At 38.0% G+C, this 24,335-nt stretch overlaps 1 protein-coding gene across 2 annotated transcripts in view; it reads right to left on the bottom strand.

Moving 5' to 3' along the window:
* The window catches only part of stxbp5a (syntaxin binding protein 5a (tomosyn)), an 80,807-nt gene that overhangs the window by 17,673 nt on the left and 38,799 nt on the right, over positions 1 to 24,335 (bottom strand). For both annotated transcript variants that reach the window (XM_084090569.1, XM_084090568.1), the window contains exons 5-14: positions 22,412 to 22,546; positions 14,693 to 14,756; positions 13,399 to 13,482; positions 7,007 to 7,130; positions 5,876 to 5,954; positions 5,286 to 5,440; positions 3,203 to 3,275; positions 2,935 to 3,082; positions 2,192 to 2,259; positions 1,680 to 1,720 (exon numbers count right to left, since the gene is read on the bottom strand). In XM_084090569.1, coding sequence (XP_083946695.1) covers positions 1,680 to 1,720; positions 2,192 to 2,259; positions 2,935 to 3,082; positions 3,203 to 3,275; positions 5,286 to 5,440; positions 5,876 to 5,954; positions 7,007 to 7,130; positions 13,399 to 13,482; positions 14,693 to 14,756; positions 22,412 to 22,546 — 971 coding nt within the window. The remainder of the gene's footprint in view (positions 1 to 1,679; positions 1,721 to 2,191; positions 2,260 to 2,934; positions 3,083 to 3,202; positions 3,276 to 5,285; positions 5,441 to 5,875; positions 5,955 to 7,006; positions 7,131 to 13,398; positions 13,483 to 14,692; positions 14,757 to 22,411; positions 22,547 to 24,335) is intronic.

Genomic DNA, 24,335 nt, shown 5'->3' with positions numbered 1-24,335 from the left:
GTAATTAACACATAATTAGAGGGTTTTTTTAAAAATCATATCATCGAACACTCACTGTAACGCTCAAGTAAATATTTATGTATATTAAACCAGCTGATTGTACATTATCTATTCTATTACACGGCTACTTCCTAAAGAAATAAAGAAATAAAAGGACAAACTAATTTGAATGGAAATGATTTTATTATGAGACAGCTCAATTTTATAGGAAATAGGTTGTCTTGGACAATGATCAGTTTAGCAGTCATTAGACAAAAATGTTTATCCACAAAATGCTGCAGTTGAACAAATCGGAAGAACAAAGAACAAAAGTCTTATGACTTCTAGATTTGTACAGTTAATTCTTTAGGGGATTAAAAGGATGATGGGAAATGGTTTAATGCCTTCAAATGCATAAATGTGTTTTGTATAATTTTTTAGGACCTCTAATCCACTGACTCCAATTGTTCAGTTCAGTCAAAGCAAAAAATAAATAAATAAAAAATATTAAATAGCATAAGATTAGCCACTCTGTCTTAGCAGGATTAAAACTTCCTGTCTAATTAGATTTATATTTCACTGGTGGACAAAATGAGGGCCACTTTGGTTTTAAATTAGCTCCTACCATTAAGAAAGCCCATTTGAATGTTAAACAAGCGCTTGCATGAGGGGTTGGCAACCTTTGTGGTATTTGTAATTTTACAATGTGTTTTAGCACCTACGGGAGGCAGAGGAAAAGTGGAAACCTTTGTTTGTCAGACTCACAGTTTAAACAAGGTCAAATGCCATTTACAGGTAACACTCTCAACTGGTCTCCCTCAGCGGTGCACAAGGTTAGACAAAGCCGGTGGGATCTGGGGAGTTTTGTGTGTATGACATTATAAGGTCAGTCCCCAGTTGGGTCGTAAATCATGGAAAATTACCTTATTGTTGAGGTACGTCATGTTTGATGTCAAGTTATACTCCAACAGCAGTCAGCAGAATCCAGTTTTTAATTAGATATTTAACCGTGTCAAATGTCTAACTGTAACCAGTCCAAAGAAAACCACTCTACGGCCACATTTGTAACGCCTCGGGCAGCTATTTCGGGCATGCAAGATCAACTCCTATCAACTTGAATGGGGAAATAACAACATATAAAAACTGCTTGCCAAAATCAATTTAAATAATATATCTCAAATCAGCAACAAAAACTGCCACAAACTGACCCTTAAATGTTGATAAAATTGCTCAAATAGACTTAAAAAAGCATGTATTTTCGACTGGTAAAACCATTCCTTTCTATGCGCACCAGAGCTTCTAACGGCAGCTACAGTGACGCAATGACTTAACCAATTGCCGATTGACATTGTCTTATTTCGTCATATTGCACATTGCATTTTCCTTTCTCCCATTCGTCATAATATGAGTGAACTGCTTTGGTATAAACACAGTCTTTGCTGTGGTCAAAATAGTAGCACTTGGCACTAGCAATACCAAGGTCATTGGTTTGATTCTCAGGAAACAAACATCTGAGATCCAACTGCTTTGTTTTTAGATAAATGCATCTGTCAAATGCAAATATGTAATGCATGGGTTTGAAGGAAGTTTATGAGCTTTGGAAAACCATTATACTGCACACATTGTGGTAAATGAAACTATTATACTGCACACATTGGGTAAATGAGGTGAATATGAATTCAGAAAGGCTCGGTACTCACTTGCTGAAGCATCCCAGAACTTCACTGAACCATCTGCATGCCTGCAAGAAGAGCAGAGAATCTTTTATTTCAGCTGTCTTACACACACACAAACCTACATAAACTCACTGGCAATCTTCTATTACCACATGTATCCAAACAAACCACTGAGGTAAGCTAAGTTGCTTTGTCAGATAAAAGCTAGTCAAGAGATGAGAGGACGTGCTCTTCCCACTGCTGTCAAACGCACTAAAATAGAGTAAAAAAGATTCTATCATCTCATGGGTAATACATCAGAAAATGCTTACTTTTTTGTCATACTTCCCTTTCGCTACCATCTTGTCCCGCTCATTACCCTCTCTTCTGTGCTCCTCCTCCCTCTCCCTATAGCCTGCCTTCTTCTTTTACATCATTTAAGTATTTTTTATTCCCATTTCTGCCATTTCAGCAGAACTACACACAGCGAAAGAGAGAGAACAGAGCAGAAAGAGTAACCACACACACACACACACACACACACACACAGCTCTTACCCAGTTATTATTATTTCAGGGTAGCTTTGTGTGCCCAGGCCCCAGTTTCCGCCGCCGATAGGCCATTCCTGTGATGAACAACAGAACCACATGAAAGTGCTTAAATCCACGAAAGCTAACCACATAAATCTGATATTTCTCAACATATGAGAATAGGGGAAATTTAGTAGTTATTGCCCTAAGCGTGTGAGCATTCCTGGGAAACTGAATAAAAAGAAAGCGGCCAATTTGTACATTTTAGTAAGCTTACTCTTTTAATATAATGACTGTGGCTGGCACTGGCACTGGCAGCCACAAAACATTTCTGCAATGTGGGTGGAACCTTTATTAAATGGCTGGCGAGATTCTATAGGAAAGCATTTCCTCATGAGGCGTGGAAGCTGAAGCAGTTTATTCAAAGGTATTCAGAAGTGCTGTGATTCAAAGTGGTCCGTCTGAGTTAACTTGCTCCCTGTGGGAGACAGAGCCACAACTTACACACCGCACTCCAGTCTTGGCTGAGAGTTCATGCTTTCTTTCATACCCATAAATACCCCTGTCTGTGTCTCTGACCCACACAGTCTGAGGACACAATGTGCCGCACGACGGGGGCCTGAAGTCACACAGGCATAGGGCAATATTGCGATTCACCAGGGGCCGCAATCTAGTCACTCAAAAGCCAAGGTGTGTGTGTGTAGGGATGAAGTTTTAACCTTAACGACATCATTATCTATTAGATTTGCATATTTAAATGTGTGTTGTACCTTTTTGCTGTAGCCCTGTCGTTTCTGGCGAGACCCGACAGAGTAAAGTGCAGGTATGAGGTCCACAGGACAATCGGCTAAGTACTCACAAGACGTCACAGGAGACTCATGAATCATCATGGGATACGGATTTTCAAAGATAGGGTAACTACAAAAAACATCACAGGTCAAAACTATCAGTTTGACACTGTAGTGTAAAAGTGTGATAGCGTCAAACATGTCAGTCACAAAAATGACGCAAATAACAAATGCTGTGGGTGATACGTACCCATTTTGTGCAAGGTCAATAACAACTAAATCCTTTTCGAGGAGAACTACTACAGCATATGGTTCCTGAAAATCTGGAGAGAAACATAAATGGGATGGGTAAAATCATGAACACATTACTATGCATCTGAGTCATTTTTTACAAATACACATATTTTTACATATACTGTTGTCTACTAGATTTTTTTTAATTTCTTGGGTCTCGCCAAGAAATTAATACTTGTATTCAGCGAGGATGTATTACACTGATCAAAACAGACAGCAATGATATGTTACAAAAGATTTATATTTCAAATAAATGTTGTTCTTTGTTTCCACAAATAATATGGAGTAGCACAACTGTCTTCAACATAGATAGTAATAAATAAGTAGTGCCTCTTGAGCACCAAATCAGCATACTAGAATGATTCTTAAGAATTTAATTTTATATTTTATAATAATTACAATAATACTTAGTAGTCTATGTATATGAAGTCCACAAATGGCAAAATGTTTTTAGTGAGCTGATCCTGTTTAGCTGTAAAAGTTACGACTGGAGACGTCACTGCGTGAGTTTGAATCGCTCAAATGTCTCAGTAATGAGTCAGAACATAAAGACGCTCCACTTCAAATATAGCTTAATCAAAAGAGCCAGGCACTATTACGCAAGCAGTACTGCAAACACTGTTCCCATTCCTCCTGCGTTCATCACTGCTTCTCAGTTCGGCTTAACACAAACTCTAAACAAAAACACTTAAGCCTCTAACACAGATGATTGAACAGAGATGCTGTTTTGGCAAGAACTGTTAGCGCAACTGCATGTATGAAAGCAAGGTGAAGGTGAAAAATATTTTTTTTTAAATATTGTTTTAAACCAGTAGCATGCACAAGCTATTTGAAATGATCGGGGTGTTATGTAAGGGATAAAGTACAGTCAGCCGGTCATTATCTATAAAAAAAATAAATAATAATTTATATGACGCAAATCATGGCTACTAAAATAAATAAATACATGGACATGAAATATTGGTTTAATCTGAAATTATTTGATTATCTTACTTAGCTTCAAGCTTCAGATAAGTAAAATTGTCCATAACATAGAAAACAATTGCAACAATATAAATGCATATATCACTATTATTAAAAATCTGCAATCCAAGTTACCTTTTTTTATGGACTATTTAGCTAATATACAGTACTATTCAAAATATAGGGGTTGGTAAGGTTTTTTTTAAATGTTTTTGAAAGAAGACTCTTATGAACACCAAGGCTGCATTTATTTGATCAAAAATACAGTCAAAAATAGTAATATTGTGAAATATTACTACAATTTGAAATAACTTTTTTCTCATTTACAACATTTTAAAATGTAATTTATTCCTGTGATGGCAAAGCTGAATTTTCAGCATCATTACTTTAGTCTTCAGTGTCACATGATGCTTCAGAAATTATTCTAATATGCTGATTTGGTGCTCAAGAAAAATGTCTTAGTATCAAGGATGAAAACAAATGTGTTGCCTAATATCTTTGTGGGAAGAGTGATGCATTTAAAACATTTGTTTTTATGAATATCAAGTTCAAACGAACAGAATTTATTTTCCTTTATTTTAAGGCACAGACAATGCTCAAAATTTGTCATTGCAGCCATTTCAGAAAAAAAATATATAATCAGAGATTGACCAATTGGAATCAAGTACTTCAAAGAGCCGCGTAAAAACTACATTTAATGTAAAACTAAAGTTGTATAAGCCTTTGCTACAGCTGCCTGCAGAGAGAAATAAATCACTTACTATTCATAAATAGCCATCAAAGTGATAAATTATTCAAATGAGTATTGCAATAATAAACAAATGCAGTTAGAGAACTGAAAGTTATGAATTGAGAGAGCTTTCAAAAACAGAGATGTAAAATGTAATTACTAGGCAGCGGTTCCACTGGGAGAGCTCAAGCTCATCTACAAAGAACATGAAAGAATAGAACAACCCAACAAAACAAAGGTCAGCAAAAAAGAAAAGAGAGGAAGTGGCATGAGATAAAAAGACTGAGTGCTTATTGCAATAATATTGGACAGAGCAGGTGCTGTCAAAGAGTAAAGTGACCGTTACCGTTAGGATATGGCGTTTCACACAGGGTGAGGAAATCTACAATGGGATAGTCCATCTCCAATACTGCAGTGCTCTTCCCATGCATGACCGTCAAGCATGGTCGTCGACCAACAGTGTCATATGACAAACCACCAGAGAAGATCATAAACGGCTCCCTGTTCAGAACACAAACAAATACTGTACAGTGAGCTTCAAAAGTTTTCCATTATATTATCAGCATAACAATGAATGAAAAGTTGAACTGAATGTCTTTTCCTTTAACAACAGCGGCACTCAAGCTGCGTAAACTCCACAAGTTTGCTTATTTGCTTGTAACCTAGAAATAGTGCAGAATACTTGTTTATTTTATGCTGTAACTGTTTGTTTACTTCAAAGTTTAAATGAGCTTCAAATTCATTTTAAAATCCCATATTTCATTGCTGGATATGCACAGACATGCATGCATTAATTTAAAAACATCTAAAAGTAAGTGGTTCTACATGGCTATGCTGGATAACCAGCATAAATCAGCAAAAACCAGCCTGGATCAGCATTCAGGAAATTCATGATGGCCCAAGATGGCCTTAAGAGCAGTACAAGCATGTACCTACCCTGCTCTCGTGGTCTTGTACTCTACTTTAAGAATGGGTTTGCAAGGCTCTGGCTTTTTTCCATCTTTAGGCTGCTTTCCTGAAACAGAATCAGACTCATTTAGAGAGTTTGTAGACATCCTTCTCTGGGCCCTGTCCCAAATAGTGCACTTGATATGGATCATAACTCGTTAAAGACCCTGTGGAATTGATTAACGAGAGAGTTGTCTTTCCTGTATTGACGTATTCCCTCTTGAAATAGAAAATTATCAAAGAGCTTGCAAATTATTATTTTTTTAATTAGCCAAATAAGCTAATTAAAATAGGAAATACTGTTAATTTTAGGGGTATATTAGCATACCGATGGCTTCAGATCCAATAGAGTCTTCAATTACACAAGTTTCATTTGGCATTTAAGAAGAAGGTTTCACATCAAAGTACTATAAGAGTGGACATACAGGAAGACTGCAAGGACTGAGGGTGCCATTTGGGACAGAGTCTCTCTCTCCCACACACAGGAAGTGTGTCACAGAGGAAAAAAACATTTCACAGACATAACGCAGAAAAAAAATTGACAGCATTAAAGATATGGGCTGAATTCTCCCTAAATAGGGGCTACTTAAATCTATCGAACATACAAAATGATATAGCCGTCTGACAATATTTTATGGCTTTTTATCCAATTATGTTTCTTTGTTTTTAAATGTGGCTGTCTGATGTGCTTCTCTTATAGAGGCAGGATGAGGCTGAAGGGGTTGTTGTATAAGAGAGGACTGCAGTGAAGAATCTTCAATAGAGCAGGCAAGGATGTGCGCCAAAAGGAGGAACATGACCTCACCTCACTCATCACTAAAGAACACAACACAGGCAGTCTCCATAAGGGAACAAAATGAGACTGAAAATTAAAGCTTCACTTGAAATGGAAATCAGGTAAGGGTGGTGGTGGGGGGGGGTGTTGTTTCATGTTGGAAGGGAGGGCGGGGGGGATACAATTACAATCCTGAATTACCAAGTCTTTGAGTGAGATGTGATACAAGCTTGTGAAATAGACATAAGACCAATTGATTTTGCAAGCCTTATCCTGAAAAAAAAACATGAATTTGAAGACATTAATTTGTGTGTTTGAGCCACAGAGAAAGAAGGAACACTAACCGTGTGGTGTGATTGTCTGTACAGGCTTGACTGGAGACTTTATATTCCATATGGTCAGTGTGCCGTCTGAGTGACTACAGATAAACTGCTTACCCTCGTGGTGCCAAGCCACAGAATGGATCGCCTGTGAATAAGAATGACAATTTAAGAGAGAGGTAAAAGAGCAAGAAGTTGGTTATGCTTGCATGGGGGAACACAACTCAGTGGGAGATTTCCTAATAGTGACTCACACCCATATGTCCAAGAACATGAACTAGGTGTGTATTTTGTGCCTACCCAGGTTGACATGATATGCCCTTGACAAGAGCTGGGGTATGTTGAGTATAAGTGCTATAAAGAAAGACTTTCTTTTTTTGTGCTGAGCAATACAACTTCTTTTGCCATGCTTTTTACACCATCAGTGTTTTGCTGTGGCTTTATCCAGAAAACATGAGGGGGGGGGCGTTACATTTACATTCAAATGTTAATCCAAATGTTAAAATGTTTAGTTTTAAAATTATGTTCCTAAGCTATTTTAGTGATTATATATATGAAGAGTTCAGTGCCATCTGAAATTTTCTTCTAAAATTATCATTTTTTATCAAGCTCGTATATTTAAGTTCAGTAATTTCACTTAAAAGCCAATGAAAATGACCTATTAATTGTCATTTATGTGAAATTACTGAACTTAAATATACGAGCTTGATAAAAATGATAATTTTAGAAGAAAATTTCAGATGGCACTTAAGAGGCTTTTGCATCTGAACTCTTCATATATATATATATATATATATATATATATATATATATATATATATATATATATATATATATATATATATATATATATATACACAGTATATATATATACTTTCCAATAATTCTACAAATCAGGACCTTTGTTGCTTTTTATAGCTTTGTTTTGTACTGTTGTTGTATTGACAGAAGACTTTAGCAAAACTCTGGGGAAAACAGTCAGGCCAATAGCACAATAAATGGAATAGAATTGAATCGAGGGGAAGAGAAAGAGAGAGAATGCACAGCATGAGACTGATCTATCGAGAGAAAAGAGAGCGAGTGAAAGCACAAAGAAGGCTGAAAGAGAGTTCTCATTATTTTCTAATTAAGCACAGTCTCCTCTTGTTTAGCATAATGATGGCGGCTCTATCTCTGTCTCAGGCAGACAGTGGGGACGAACCTCAGCAGACCTAACTAATCAATGAACCGAGTGCAACATCATTACAGGAGCATCCAGAGAGGAGGAGCCAGATGAACACACGCACACACCAACATACAGAAAAATGTGCTTCACCCAACTATGATTATGAGGGATTACATTGCTTGCATATTATATGTTCAGAAGGTAGAGAGCAAACGGCTAGGAAACACAGTTGTTTAGCAAAAGCACATTTATGCTGAATAAATGACATGCAATGAATCTTAAAGCAAAATAAGAAAGAATCTTGAAGCAAACTATTCAGAATTGCATACAACATACTAACATACTACTGTACATACATACTATTTATGCAAACAATACTATTTATGTAGTATATAGTATATGTGCTTGACTAGACCTTACATTTCCAGTGTGATGAATAAACTGCAAGTAGCTTAATATCAGCCATATATTTAACATTATTTGATCAGACTATCATGATTTAAGATTAAAGAATTGGAAACCAATTTCATTTCTGTGATAAAAACTGAGCAGCAGGTCATAGGACAACCATGTAGCAAAACAATATTTCAAAAAATAAACTTAAAAAATCAAAAAATACAAAAAAGATATAAAATTATTATTATAATATTATTAAAAACAGTGATTATTAAAAAACAATAAGGCTGTAACCATTATAGACATACATATTTAGATTAGTGGGACCAATATGCAGGTCATTCTAAAATTACTATCACCATCTATTAGTGGATGATTATACAAATTCACAAATGTGAATGATAATGGATAAATTTCACCAGGTATCATTGACCTCCTTGATTATATCCTTGAATACCCTGCAGTACGCTAGTATTCCATAGCTACTGAGTAATTATACTCATAAAGTGACAAGGACAAATGGGATGTCTGTATGCGTGTGTGTGTGTGTGTGTGTGTGTGTGTGTGTGTGTGTGTGTGTGTGTGTGTGTGTGTGTGTGTGTGTGTGTGTGTAAGGGCTGAAGGATAATCGGCCTGCCTTATTAATGACACCTTAAAGGCACCAGGACTTCTTGCCCCCCTCTACTCTATCCTCTCTACGTTTCTCTCTCTCTTCGTCACACTCTGCGAGATACCCACAGAGACACCTCAGAGACTGTGACACTGTCATACCTCTGACACATGCACGCACACAGAGGCCCACTTACAGCTAAAGAGGTCTGATGGATTCACTGCAGGCAGCCTCAACCCGCCTCTTGAGTCCAAAAATATTGCTGCAACTGCCCTCATACACACAAAACACATCATTCTTGAAGCAAACGTCAACACAAAGTCAGCTGGCCCTATTTTCCATTATAACAGACCCAAGAATTACTACAGTAAATGTGTATACATTTAAAAAAGTGATACATTAATTTCAAGTGCTTGTTAAGGTAATCAGCACTATTAATATTGCTCATATTTAAGGTTAAGGATTTGAACAAACCATTTTGTACCCTCCAAATCATGTGATTTGTTGAGGATATTACTTTTCAAAGTGATGGACAAAATGTCTATTGAAAAAATGCTATTGAAGTTAGAAACGTGTATACCAATGTCGTATCTAACTTTAAAGATGGTCCCTAAATTTGGGAATATCGAATGTCCAAAGTACAATGTCAAGCCAACTTAATGCTAGTATATCACTGGGAAACTCTTAGCATGAAACGTTGCAAGTTACGTTCATATTCTGAGTCCATCTGCTAGCTTATATAGTATAGCCTACATCACCAATCAGGTGCTAGTTTGGTATTTTATATCACTGTATTAGTTCTTTAAGTGTTTTATATCAGCCCGTTCTCATCCCAAGGCGTCATATACTGACGCTTTTGAAATTTTGTCTACATTCGACGCACATGGCACCCTTTAGCGTCAATATGAGACGCAGATAAATATGGGCCAGAAGGCGCCTCCTAGCGGTCTAACCCTAACCCTACCCCAGACCTAAACCTACCCATAATCTGCGTCACATATTGACGCTAAAGGGTGCCATGTGCGTCGAATGTAGACGAAATTTCTAAAGCGTCAGTATATGACGCCTTGGGATGAGAATGCGTTGTTTATATGTCTGGGCAGGGGAATCATGGAGTATGACGTATAAGTTAAGGAAACTAAACAACCGAGAGAAATATATGTCTATCTCAGATTTAACGTTTGATCTAATGCTTAACATTATAACATTATAATCTCGTTCACGGTAGAGAAAGCTGCTTCCATATAAGCTACACAGGGAAAGTAACCGTAATCATCTTTTACGCATATATACTGGCCTTGATAATCATCACATGTGACATATACGCTTGCTCCAACACGCGCTTGCACCACCTGCTGGTGAGGAGGACTAACAGCAGATGGAGATCATGCATCAGCAATCTACTGCTATTCCTGCAGCCCCCGGATGTGAAACATTGAATTTTCTGTTTGAACCACTGAATTTGTGGAAGCGAATTTGTAAAGCGAAATAAAACGGACCGAAAATTGCCTGTCGAATATTATAGGTTGTATTTTTAAACAGAATGAATATTTTGGAAGTGAAATTTGAAAGGTGAATATGGATTATTGAATTTTTTAATAATGAAAATGTGTGTGAAATGTTTTGAATTGAAATATTCACAGCTTAAATATGCAACTATGTTGAATTTCACCCCTTAAAAATGCAAGCCCTAAAAATACAATGCATTAACATGCAAGCACGGTTAATGCAATGGATTTTTTTTTTCAAGTAGTGCAATTCAACAAGCTTTTTTTGTTTCAAAAACAATTGTCATTAATTTTATTCCATAAAACTACCCCTTAAAGCACTAAAAGTTGAATTGACAACCGCAATTAGTTGCCGTGTGTATGTGGCCCGAAAATTAACTCAGAACACCTTAGCAACCACATACCAATGCCCTGGCAACCTCTCACAATACTGGGGTTGGGCTCTTTTGACTTGGTCCAGTAAACAATACCCTAGCAACCAACCACCCAAGCAACCACACAGCAATGCACTAAATATCACTCAGAACACTTAAGCAACCACATAGGAACACCCTAGCAACCTCTAACATCACTAAAGCATCATAGACACATCATAGGACATAGGTCCAGAAAGCAATACCCTAGAAACCACCCAAAACTCTCTAGCAACGGCTTATAAACATAAAAAGTCTGTTTAGAACACATTAGCAAGTAGAAAATGTCAAAATCTAGTTTATTAGGCTACATGCTATGCACACAAAACTGAATACATGAAAGAGGAGGAGGAGGAGGGAAAGGAAGATGAAGAAAGCTAGATTATTAAAAATCTCTATTACACAGAAAAATACAGACAAACTGCCTGTCCATACATCCTTTATGCTACTTGCACTGGTGCTCTCCTTTTCTTTATTTCAGCGTTTCCATCCATTACAGCATAGCTCCACGCCGCCTCAGTACTAATTCTGCTGCTCATTGCACCTCAGTGACCCCTTCAGCACTAATAGCTTCCCATGATCTGATATGATGTTAATTCTGCTGTCTATTGCACTTCTGTGACCCCTTCAAAGATAAAAAAAGGTTCCCAGGCAACATCTGCATAAATAAAGACAGTCTGATCAACCTGTCTGAGCCTTGCCCTGGACTCTCCTCCATAATTATAAACAGCAAAGCACTATTGGGGGTCTGATAGACAAGCAATGGTGTTTCGTGGTACAGCCATGACTCTGTGCTGAGCCGAAATGACACCTTGCTACCCCTACGGAGCAGTGAATTGTAGGACATTTATCTCTGCTGTACTAATCAATCAAGTTAAATGAAGGCAGGAATAAATCAGACATCCAGCCAGGCACAGTCATTCATCAGGGTACAGATGAGTTGTCCTCCGAGAAATTAACTCTCACTCGCACACACACACACACACACACACACACACACACGCTTACACACCAATGAGGGAGTTACAATAAGAGATAGGTTTGACTTGTGTGTGTGTGCTTGTATGTCTGGAAAAAAGCAGAGTGTGTGTTGGTTTTAATTTCTTTGCACTTTGCTTTGGGCACATCATGCTCATCATAATAACTAATGTACGCTGGCTGCCACTGTTGACAAAAGCCATCGAACCAGCTTAAACTGGAGTGGCAGATTAACTATGTTCTACGGGGGTTTCTTCAGATGCATGGAAATAATTCCCAGGACATGCAGACAAAAAGACTCTCTGGAAAAATAAATAAATAAATTGCTGAAATGAAGTGTTCACAACTAATTCCAAGAGATACTGAGCAAATGAATGGAGGGGGACATCCCTCAATTCCTCAAAGTTCATCCACTTTTTCATTATTATTATGAGTTTATTTTTATATGAACAGTACAAAATCGGGGAAAAAATATCCATTGTTCATAATTTGCATCTCGGGTACAAATATAGTATAACAAAATTATATATGTAACGACTATAAAAAAGCTATACATAATTACATAACAATCATTCATAAGTTTGAGGCTCAGTAAGTTTTTTTTTTTTTTTTTAAAGAAATGTATACTTTCATTCAGCAATGATGCATTACATTGATCAAAAGAGACAGTAAAGATATTTATCATTTTAAAAAAGATTTAAATTGTTAATTGTAATCATATTTTACAATATTACTGTTTTATAGTATTATTTATCAAAAAAAATGCAGCCTTGGTGAGCAAAAGAAACTTTAAAAAACATTCAAAAATATCACTGAGTACAAACTTTTGAACGGTAGTGTCCTTTGTTAAATCAGAAATTTTAATTTATTTATTAATTTATTACCACTGTTTTAAGATCAAGCAAGATCTGTGGACTGAACAAACATGCAAACTGTAATCCTTCTATGGTTGTTGCTCACTTTGCCTTTCAGGAAATCAGCTGGAAGAACTGTCTGTAACCTGATTAATATTCATGAGTCATGCTGATGAGGTTTATAATGTGTCCCTCCCCAACATTTCTAAAATGTCAATATGAATGAATGATTGAGAATGGGAAGAACTTAGCATCCAAACTACACACTGCCACTCATTCCCTAAAACCAGCCTCTCCTAAAATAAAGACGTTCTTTTGACGCTGCAGCATCAAGCTGAAGAACTATATGCCTACTTAAAGAGATCTAATCAGTGTCCTTTATAAAAAATCAAAACATCTCATGAATATTTGAGTGACGCATTTCCATATTCTAAGCGTTTGTGCCACTGCAGGCGTCAGGAGCCTGGAAAACAACATTGTAACAATACATACCTCATCATAAGTGTACCGGGATTCAGCTCTCTTTGATTTCAAATCCCACAGCACCACAATCCCAGACTCAAATCCTATTATGAGCTAAAACGAGAAGAAAGATGTGGGGGGAACAAGAAAAGAAGGAAAATACAGTCAGTCTGTAAAACTGATGAGAGTTCATGCAGGTGGCTAAGTAAAACTAAAAGTAAATAAAGTGTTTCAGCAAAGTAAATATTAAATAGCTGTTAGAGAACATTTTAAGTCCTTTCATCTGATTGCTAATCCAAACCAAATCTTCATTCATTCTCAAACAAAATCAATAAATCAGACAAACCAATCTGCTCTAAACATGGAAGAAATGTGCAAAGCAAGTTGTTATGATTTTCATATATCAACTCAACATTTATCATTAAAGAATTTGCTCACCTAAACCTGTATGACTTTTATTTGACTGTGGAATGTCTTGCTTTCTGTTTTAAATATTATCCTGTACACAAAGTTACTGTATGACTTCAGAAGACTTGAAATACTGCAAAAGCACTCTTATGGTGCTTTTGCATTGTTTCTTAAGCTCCAAAGCTTCAGTCCACACTCCACAGTTATTATAAATGCATGGAAAAGAACAGGAAATTTATCAAAATTTCTTTTAAAAGTGACAACAAGTCTCCTGTCATCTGATTAAACCTCTTTGTTCTTCTTAGAGATTCAGTGATGGTATATGAATTGATAAAGTGTCAGAGTTCTGTCGGCCAAGAGGGAGGAACAATGTCTCTAAGGACTTTAAGACCCATTAAGAACTGAGCGGACCTGTTATGGATCGATGCCCCAGTCAGGGGCAGATGTTGGATGGGAGAGAGAGAGAGAGAGAGAGAGAGTGAGTGAGAGTGGATCACCACTGTAAAGGCGCCTATGAGGAGCTCCCAGCTGCCAGAGAAAGAGACAGACAGTTTGTCATCCATACGAAGGCAAAACCCCAGCAGGTGCATGCCGGTCTCTCTGCTCCCCTCTGACTGTGCACTGGCAATTAGCGAAGGTAAAATGAATGTCTAAAAAGATGCATTTGGAAGTAGCTGGAGCATTTGTTCATCTCCTTCATATCTTCTCAATCATTTGTTTTCAAAAACAACATAATTTGCTAACAAGCTGTGTGAGATTAGACCCAATTACTGAACTGTGCTGCACCATAGGAAAGCAATGTCTTATGAGTTCAGAATAGAAAGAAACAAAAGCTTTGTGCAACGCAAGGGAAATTAATTATTCATGTCAAGGAGTGTTGATTTGTTTTCATGTAGTTTTGCAGGCATCTCCATACCTTGCCCTCATCCATAGGATTGTCACTAATGTGAACGACTGGGCCGGGGTGGGCCTTGGAGGACCTGTGGGAGAGAGACAGATTTGGGATTGGTGTTAGTCAAGGAGAGGATCGAGGAGTTCAAACACATGACAGGAAGTATAGTATGAAGACAGTGAGGAAACAATCCTTGGGGATGTGTGTGTTTGAGTGTGTGAGATAGAGAGAAACTAAGGAGAAAGGACATGTTTTAAAAATACATTTTATATATATTTTTTTTTATATAATATACATTACAGTTTTTATTTTAAAATGTAATTTATTCATGTAATGGCAAAACTTCATTTTCAGCATCATTACTCCAGTCTTCAGTGTCGCATGATCCTTCAGAAACCATTCTAATATTATTATCATTATCAATGTTGAAGACAGTTATGTTCCATATATTCGTGGAAACGTGATTTTTTTTCCAGGATTCTATGATGAATATAAAGTTAATATAACTTTAATATAACATTACTTTGATCAATTGAACGCATCCTTGCTAAATTAAAGTATTAATTTCTTTCTTTTTTTTAAATAACCCCAAGCTTTTGAATGGTAGTGTTTGTAGTCATTTGTGTCATGCAAGTATGAGTATGATTATGTTTCCCAAGATGCACCATAGAATGAATATCAGTTCAACACACACCAACACTCAAATGCATACCCATACATATTCCTAAGACACCAATATCCCACAAAAAACACCATAGCACCAAACACCAAAGTCCAGCACTAACTGGGATCATAGTTTTATCATCACCACTGAAATAGGATTTTCATCATACAAATATCCTCTTTAACAAACTCTTTAACAAACTCGAATTTAACAAAAGAGTGGGATTCTTGCCATGCAAAGCTCTTCAAAATGACAGGGTTTTACATAATGCATCGAATAATTCATGACAGGCCCCTATAGAGGCATCTTATATTTAATGTTGTCCAAATGAAACCAACCTAATATGAATTTTCCCATCCATATACTTACACCATTTGGCTTTTGAGATATGAAATATATAAGTCTCCACTGACATTCAGACAGTCAGTTTCAACCTCAAGATTATTCACAGCTAAAATGTCATTAAATACATAAAAGAAGCTTTGAGATCTCCCCGGGACACAATGGTGTAAGCTAAAAATTCTACAAGACCACTACTGCCCACTCATTTACAGCCACTGAATAATATACCCTCATTACTTTAGTTAAGAAACAGAGCAAAATATTTCATCCTAATAAATATGGCACTGTAAAAAGGCAGTGTATCAGCTGTTCTGGTACACTCGGCTACGGTATCTTTCTCTCTAAACATTACAAAACATGCTGCCTTGCCATCAGTAGGTGTTACTTTAGCATGGACTGTACTGTGGACACCCATAAGGCATTGACTGTACTGGCAGGAGTCTTATTCCTTTGTACCCTCTGACTACCCAGCAGGCCAACTGTGCTGTTGACGGCTCTCAGGCACAGGCTTAGACGCCTATAGTGGTGACAGCCGTGGCATAGACAGGGGTCCTTCTCTCCCCTCCAGTTACATTCTGTTGAGCTACAGCGTGATGTGGAGAGACAGAGCAGTATACGTCTGTTATGGTGATGGAGGTTCGACTGACAGGGGTCCTGATCTGCATCTTCCTCCTCCAGTGTTTGTTGGGTGTCTGAAATGTGACTGACAGATACAGCGGGAATAAAAATCTGTAACATGGGACCCCTCACCTTTTCAAAATGACATAATAAGAGGAGTCTTAAGGGTAATTTCACATATAATTTCCTATGTCTGATGTCATAAAATTCCCGGTAATCTAGTTGAGAAGAAAAAGACTATCCCACCATTTTCATCACCCGACAGAAACCAAACTCAGTTCATGAGGTCAACAAGTACATTTGCCATAAAACTGAGGCCTGTTTATGCACGTGTGTGTTTAGTTAAGAGACAGAGAGTGAGCGAGAAAGAAAAAGAGAGAGAATGAGAAAGGAGTAGCACCTACACAGAAAGGTCAAGGTGGCGATCATGTTGAGAGAGTGACGGATTGTCAACTACTCTGTTCCTTAGACCTCAAGATTCCTAATTTACGTCCCCACAGTTCCCTCCTATCTCTTAGCCCTTACTTTAGGAGGAGCAGGCTGGATTTAGAGAGCCGATCACCATGGCAACAAGAATAGGATGGGCAAAATCTCATTCTGTAACTGCCGCCCTCACTCCGCACTGTCTCATTCACTCAAGACACCTTACGATTACATAATTTCACCAGTTTCACCTACATACACCCTCTTACCCACAATCCTTTTCTGAGGTCCAAAATAATGATTATAGCAAATGCACGTACCTCCTATTCTCACAAATTCTCTCTGATTATAAGCAACGCATGTTGACATGAAGTTTAATTTCCTGTCATAAGGAAAAACCACAGCACAGCATCCACTCCCGTCGGTGCCAACTGTGCGTGTGCATGTGTAAATGTAAGCAAATTGCATCCTGGATTTCCCAGTTTACACATGCACACACACAGTTGGTACCGATGGGAGTGGATGCGATTGCATCCATTTGCTTTAAGAAACAACATCTGTTGTGCAAACTGAGTGTCTGAAATGGATGTCAGACAGTCAATAGACCTTCTATAAACATCATAAAGGTATCTGGTATATACTGTATTAATGACTGTATTTACAATCTCAACATGCCTCACGACCTACTGCTGTCTTCTCAACCTTAGCCAAGGAGAGATCTATACACTGTCTTTGTTGGCAGAGAGCTGGATTTATGACAGCACTGTCACACAAACAGACATGCACAGACTCGTTTCGAATTGCAGAGACAATCTGCTTGTCCGGAGGGCATGGATGCGATTCTTTGTGCCTGGCTTTAGATAGCCCATGCCGTTGTCTATGCACCTGGGTACAGCTTAAAATTTAACCTAATAGTGGTGGGCGATATACCACTAGACACGAATAACCGTTAGAAAATTGTCAACCGATAGAGATTTTTGACTATCGTCTCTAACGCGGATACGCTCATGTGATGTTGCTGTGCTGCGTGGTCACGAAAGCTTATGGTTTGCATACGTTTTAAAGGTCCCATTGCATGGATTATTTTATTATTTTAGAATGTTTCCTGGGGTGCCCTTACAATGTTAGTATGTTTTTTAGATCAAAAGTTGTTATAATTTAGAAATAAAAGGCATATTTCCTAGCCTGATTTTAGCCTCTGATTTGAACGCTCTGTTTGAAGGGGCGTGTCTGCTGTGAGACTTCAGTGTAAACGCCCACTGCTGTGATTGGCTGACATGCTTGCATATGAAATATCTAGCATTACATGTGGAACTCTCTCGAAAACTTTTACTATTACAGCTATTATACGTTTTTACTATTACAGCTATCGAGATTAACGAATCGTGAGAAGTTTTTTTTAAGTATTTAGATTCTATTCCCATCACATAAAAGGTCGCAGTGCTGAGCATTGAGCAGATGACAGCCTGTTGATCGCGTGAATGAAGATCTTATCATTGCAACGCAGTTTCTGCACTCTCACTAATGATTTCACCAATGCAAACATGAGGTAAGTACAGTAAGAGCTTCATTGTGCAGTGTAACAGCGTCATTGATTTCATAACGAGTTTTGGCAAGTGTCCAGATAAACTCGCGCTGTGTGATTGACAGCTTGGGCGATTGGAAAGGGATTGTTCTTTGATCGCTTTCTGTATATATATTAATCACAGTTTAAGTGAGATTATTTTCATCCTACTAAGAGAAACGACGTGAAGTTGATCGTTTAGCCACTGGCTTGATTTACTGATGCATAAACAGTATTGAACGACTTTGAGAGAAAGATTATCTGTCTGAACTTGAACAATTACACATCAGAAATTCACATAACCCACTGGTTCTTCAGAGGCTCGGATGAAGGAACTAAAAAAATACTTTTGTGTTCATTTGTACATCCAAACACTGAGCAACTGCCATGCTTCGCTCGTTTGCAAGCCATGATGTCTCTCGAGGAAAAAACAATAGCGCGCTCGCGCAGCTCATTTTCTCATGGGCGGGACAAATTCTTTTTGCGAGCAAAGAAGAGAAAGGGGAGGTAACCTTTCCCCTTATGACGACATAAGGGGAAGATTTCTAGATTCGCCCGTCTGAGCTTTAATTTTCTCAAAAATACCCAGGGCTTGGTTTACACCCATCAAAATGTCTAGCCACTGGGGGACCATAGGCAGGCTAGGGGAACTCATATTAAGGTTAAAGGGGGGGTGAAACACTCAGTTTCAGTGAATCTCATGTTAATCTTGAGTACCTATAGAGTAGTATTGCATCCTTCATATCTCCAAAAAGTCTTTAGTTTTATTATATTTATAAAAGAAAGATAGGCTGTACCGAGTCTTTCCGGAAAAAAACGAGCGGCTGGAGGCGTGCCGTGTGGGCGGTGCTTACACGCCGATAGCTAACAACACACAGACATTTGAAGCAGCGCCTGCGGTTCCAACGCACGACCGTGAACCTTTATCGTTGGGACTGCTCCATCCTTAAGCATTAGACGATCTGCAAATCCGGCGTCGAACTGGGCCTTATTTATAAAACGATCATCGTCAAAATGCAGGGAACAAACAAAAACACTTGCACAACTCCGTTGATGCTCTGGAAAAACAAACTCCATCCACTGGTCCCTTTAACGCTGGGTTCTTTGTGAATCTGTGCAGGGTTGTCTTGCACTGGCAACCAAAAACCCACTTCTTTGGTGACACTGACTTCCCTAAAGCCGAGCACAGCGCTTTGATGGGCGTACTGCTTTCGCTCTCTCACTCTGGTCTACGGGTGCGCGCGCGCCCTTCCGGGAGAAGTGCCCTTAGGACCCGTATAAGGAAATTCCGCCCCATCTGACGTCACACAGGCCCATACTCGAAAAAAACTTTCCGAAACTTGTGACAAACCGGAAGGAGTATTTTTGCCACAGAAATACTCCATCAAACGTACAACTTTATTTTTGAAACTTTGTCCATGTTTAGCATGGGAATCCAACTCTTTAACAGTGTAAAAAACTCAGTATGCATGAAATAGCATTTCACCCCCCCTTTAAAAAAACTCATAAAGTGAAATTTTCATGCAATGGGACCTTTAAGCATTGCCGTTTAAAAACAAGTGATTTAAAACCATTGAAGCGCAATTAGCAGCGATAGAGAACTCATTTTGCTATATGCGTGCGCTGTCTGTCAGATGCGCACACATGAAGAGTTTTTTGATGCCTAATTGGGCTTCAATGGTTAAATACACAAATACATGTAAAAATGTCCGTCTTTGCAAGTATCCTCGTTAACAGTCATTTATGTCTTAAGTGAACATAAACAGCTGAGAAAGAAAACGCATGTGTAACAGTACATTGGACCCATGCATTTGATCTTAAATAGACAGAAGCTTAATAAACCTGCTGTCATCAAACAACGAAAAAAGAGAAAATCTCTCAATGCTCTTGACTGAGTCTCTTTTGTCTCACTTTAATAAGAACACATGTATATTTAATTTACAGTGAAGATATGCATGTTTTTATACAATTTATGTAGGCTAGTGTTTTTTTATTTCTAGTGCTTGAAGTTTTTCAGATAGGTCTATTTCTTTGTTCTGTTGTAGTTTGTTGTCCTGTTGCTTGTAATTAGTTGTTCCGTTCTTATTTTATCATTGACTGTTAACTTGTCTTCAGTAAGCTTGTTTTTTTACATAGGCTAGTATTCGATTTTTGTGACATTGAAATTGGTGACAATAATTATGAAATTTCAATTGTATCAAAAATGTTGGTGATATAAAAACCTATATTTAAAGCAAAAATAACTATATTGTCACATATATATCGTTATCGTGAAATAAAATTGCTCATATCGTGATATAAGGATTTTTGTCATCTCATCCACCCCTACCACCTAAGATGGCTCAGAGACCCCTTGTCAGTGTGGCATCACAGCACTCCATTATGCCCACCCTTAATCCCCCGACAGCCCACACAGTCAAGTGCCAAACTACATGCCCCCGTCCTCTAAAACAACTCACCGCTACTGACACCTGCAGCAACAAACTGTTTTTCTCAATGCCTGGCATCATGCCCGTATCACCCACCATCATATTATCATCCCTACAGCAGAGTAGCATGCCAGATTTCTCCCTCTCAAACAGACACAGACCATCTTGGTTTGCTGCTGTGCGGTGGCGTAGCTACTGTGAAGTGCATTTTGAGTGTGTTTTTTAATAGAAAGGAGGTTTACATCCACACTTAAATGGCACTGATTTTAAGACACTTTCCATGTTGGCATATTTTTGATGTAAGAAGTATTAGATATGTTTGCGTAATTGATTTGAAAATAATCCAGCATGAAAAGTAGCTTGTTTCAAACACAGATGTTTAACCCTCTCAACTGTTATACATTTTAAAACTAAAATAATTTGATCATTTACAAATACAAATAATTTTTACTAGCATAAATATATTTAGCTGTTAAAATACATCATGTACAACTCTGTTATCGCATGAGATTCCTCCCATTACAAAACATGTAATTTATTGCCCAATAATACCAGTGAGGCCATTACAGTAAATGTGATTTATGCTAATTTTGTTACTGACATATGCAACGTGTGTGTGTGTGTGTGTGTGTGTGTGTGTGTATCATCCATGTTTCAGAATTGTAATAGCTCTGAAACCTTTTCTCATGTGTTTGCTAATACACCAGATGTTGTTGTGATTAATGAGGAGATCAGCGAAGTGTTCGTTGTGGAGGTTGCATGTACCTTTGACTCTATTATGGAAGAAGCCTTTATGACTAAGATTATTAAATATCAACCACTCCTAAACATCATCTCAGAATTAGGTTATCAGAGCCGACTGCTTGTGTTGGCAGCTTAGGACACACACACAGGCTGGTTGTAAGAGGGCTTCAACAACTAGTAATGCCCAAAAAGAGGGCTAAACGGCTAGCAAAGTACTGTGCTCTGTCTGCTATTATAGGTAGCCGTCATATCTGGCGGAGACGGTGCTACTTGTATCCATAACAACTGAGTGATGCTAAATATTGTAAAGATCTGCTGTATGCCACTGGTCCATGATTATGTACGTGTGTGTGTGTGTGTGTGTGTGTGTGTGTGTGTGTGTCAGAGAGACCGTGGAGAAAATTCCCTGCTCAGTGACATGAGAGTAAAGCCATGTTGACTTGCCCCCTTTAGTCTGTCACTACAGGTACAACTGCAAAGGGCGGAGCAGCTCTTTCAACAATTGCCCTTCCTGTCGCAAGGGAAACAACGTGTCTGTCTGCTAGTGTTCGTATGCTTAAGTGCTAAAGCAGGAGGTGAGACAGGACATCTGTCTATACTTCCACTGATCCGATCTGACACCTGTAAATGCATGTGTGTCTGTGTGTGCGCGCGTGTCTACACTGTCTGGGTCTCAAAGGCACTGCAGCCTTTTCAACGGGTCAGGGAGGAAAACAAAACTGCTGACAAAATGTTAAAATGAATAATTGAAGAACACTGAGTATGAGTAGAGCGATGGAGGGAGAGCAGGTGAATTGACAATTTAAAATGGCACTTGATTGAAATGATTGCTTAGTTACAAATAAAACATAACAAGGCTACAGGAACAATGACAGATGTGACACATATGATATATTACAAATCAGATTTCTGGACTCAGTGAGATTACATTTCATTTCAAATGTGTGTGTGGCACTCACAGTTCAATGGCTTTGTTCCACATGATGGTGTATCCTGAGAGGGTAAAGGACTCCACATTCACAATGTGGATGTTTCCTCGTTCCGAGCCAATGTACAACCATTTACTTTGGAAGGGCAGATGACAGAACGTTATCCTAAAAAAAAGAGGGATGAAGAAAGAGTAAATATATTATTATTATTTATAATATATCAAATGTATAAATGAATAGAACCACTCACATGCAAAACACAAATGCCTCATATGTCTCCACTGAAATCTTAATACAATTTCTTATCTGAATTTATAAGATAGATTCCTGACAACACATATTTCCATTGTATTCTCAGATTAGGTTATTTTTGTCTCATGCTATCAGAGACTTTGTTCAAATCAACGCTTAATCTTGATCCAGCAGTCTGCATTCTCATACATCATACTTTACATTCTAGGGTTCAGCTGCTCAAAATTCACTGCAAGACGACGTAGTATACTGCTGCAAAACAGATATTTGAGTAACCTCACATAAGAGCACAATGGATTAGATACACTGGAGTTTATGCTCTTGGAAGTTTCTTCTGGAATAACAAAAAACCTTTTAGTTCTATAAAATATGGGATGCTTTTCTCTCCTACGTGGAAAGGTAATTTGATGTAGAAGGATGGACTCATGTACATTTAGTTCAAGACCAATTTACCTGAGATATGTAATTCAGTCAAATTTTATAGACTGCATGTCAGCAATTGATTAATTTGTTGATTTCCCTTAAACAAATAAGGCAGACACGTCTAAGACTTTTCATAACTTCCCTAGCATAATTTCCAGCTCTTCTTCCAAGTCTTCTTAACTATGAAAGAGCAACCTTTGAGAAATACAATCTTCATGTGGGAACTGCAGGTAAGATAGGTTGCACCAAAAGCCTAGAGCATATAGAATTTAGTACATTCAATGTCAGGATATTTTAATTGCTTTATCAAGGAACGACACAATTTGGTTACACAAAAAACCTAACCCTAACCCTAACCGTAACCAAATATGTTTGCATGTAATGTGTCATTCCTGAGCATAAAAAAGCTTTGTTTAGCTGAGCTGCTGCTTGCTTAATTCAAATTTTTGCAGTACATCCTAGAAGGACAAAACTGCAGGAAAAAAAGTTACTGGAGTAAAGTGTTGGGCTTTGTTTAATTACCACTAAAACAGACATATTACTCAGTCTTAGGACTATAAATATATATTCGGTTTCCAAAACTCACACGCATCTTGATGACCACATGTTTTTTCTGGAAAGGTAGAGCACATGGTATCATTTTATGAACAAAAGGCTTGTTTGTTTTGGTGCTGTGTAAACGGCTTGCCTCTCACCCCTTTCACACTCCTTTTTCCCAGCAACACTAGTGCACACACACACACCTGCCCCCGACACTTCACACCAGCACCTTGCAGCATCATGAATATATTCATGAGTGGAAGAGTGTTGAGAGAAAAACCATGCATCAAACTCAACACATTTCTTTCCTCTGTCTTTCAGACAGACAAACACTCACACGCACACACACACATCAGCTTGAAGAAGACGTTGAAAGATGTCACAAGTTGGGCTGCTGACTGCTCTCTATTTTTCTCCCCCTTGAAAAGCTTTTAGAGAAATCATACAGGTAATGTTTTTTATGTGTAATTTGTGTGTTCATGCTCAACACCAAGAGCATGAACACACAAACAACATTCAAAATGCACTCATAAACACACAATTCAAAGAAAATTTGCACTACATCTCTACACAGTATGCACAACTGCAGCATTAGCCTCTCGCCTCTTTTGGCGAGAACATGGAACGGAGTCAATCGCCAGTGTCAATTCTATTCTACTAATGAAATGTTGCGAGAATGTGAACAAACAAACCACTCGTGACAGTTGACGGGGCAGTGCTGCATTGGCACGGAAATTTA

The sequence above is a fragment of the Abramis brama genome (genome assembly GCF_963993115.1).
Source record: "Abramis brama genome assembly, chromosome: 18".
NCBI classification, from domain to species: Eukaryota; Metazoa; Chordata; class Actinopteri; order Cypriniformes; family Leuciscidae; genus Abramis; species Abramis brama.
The sequence above is the reverse complement of the archived record's forward strand: the minus strand, read 5'-3'. Positions and strand labels throughout refer to the sequence as shown.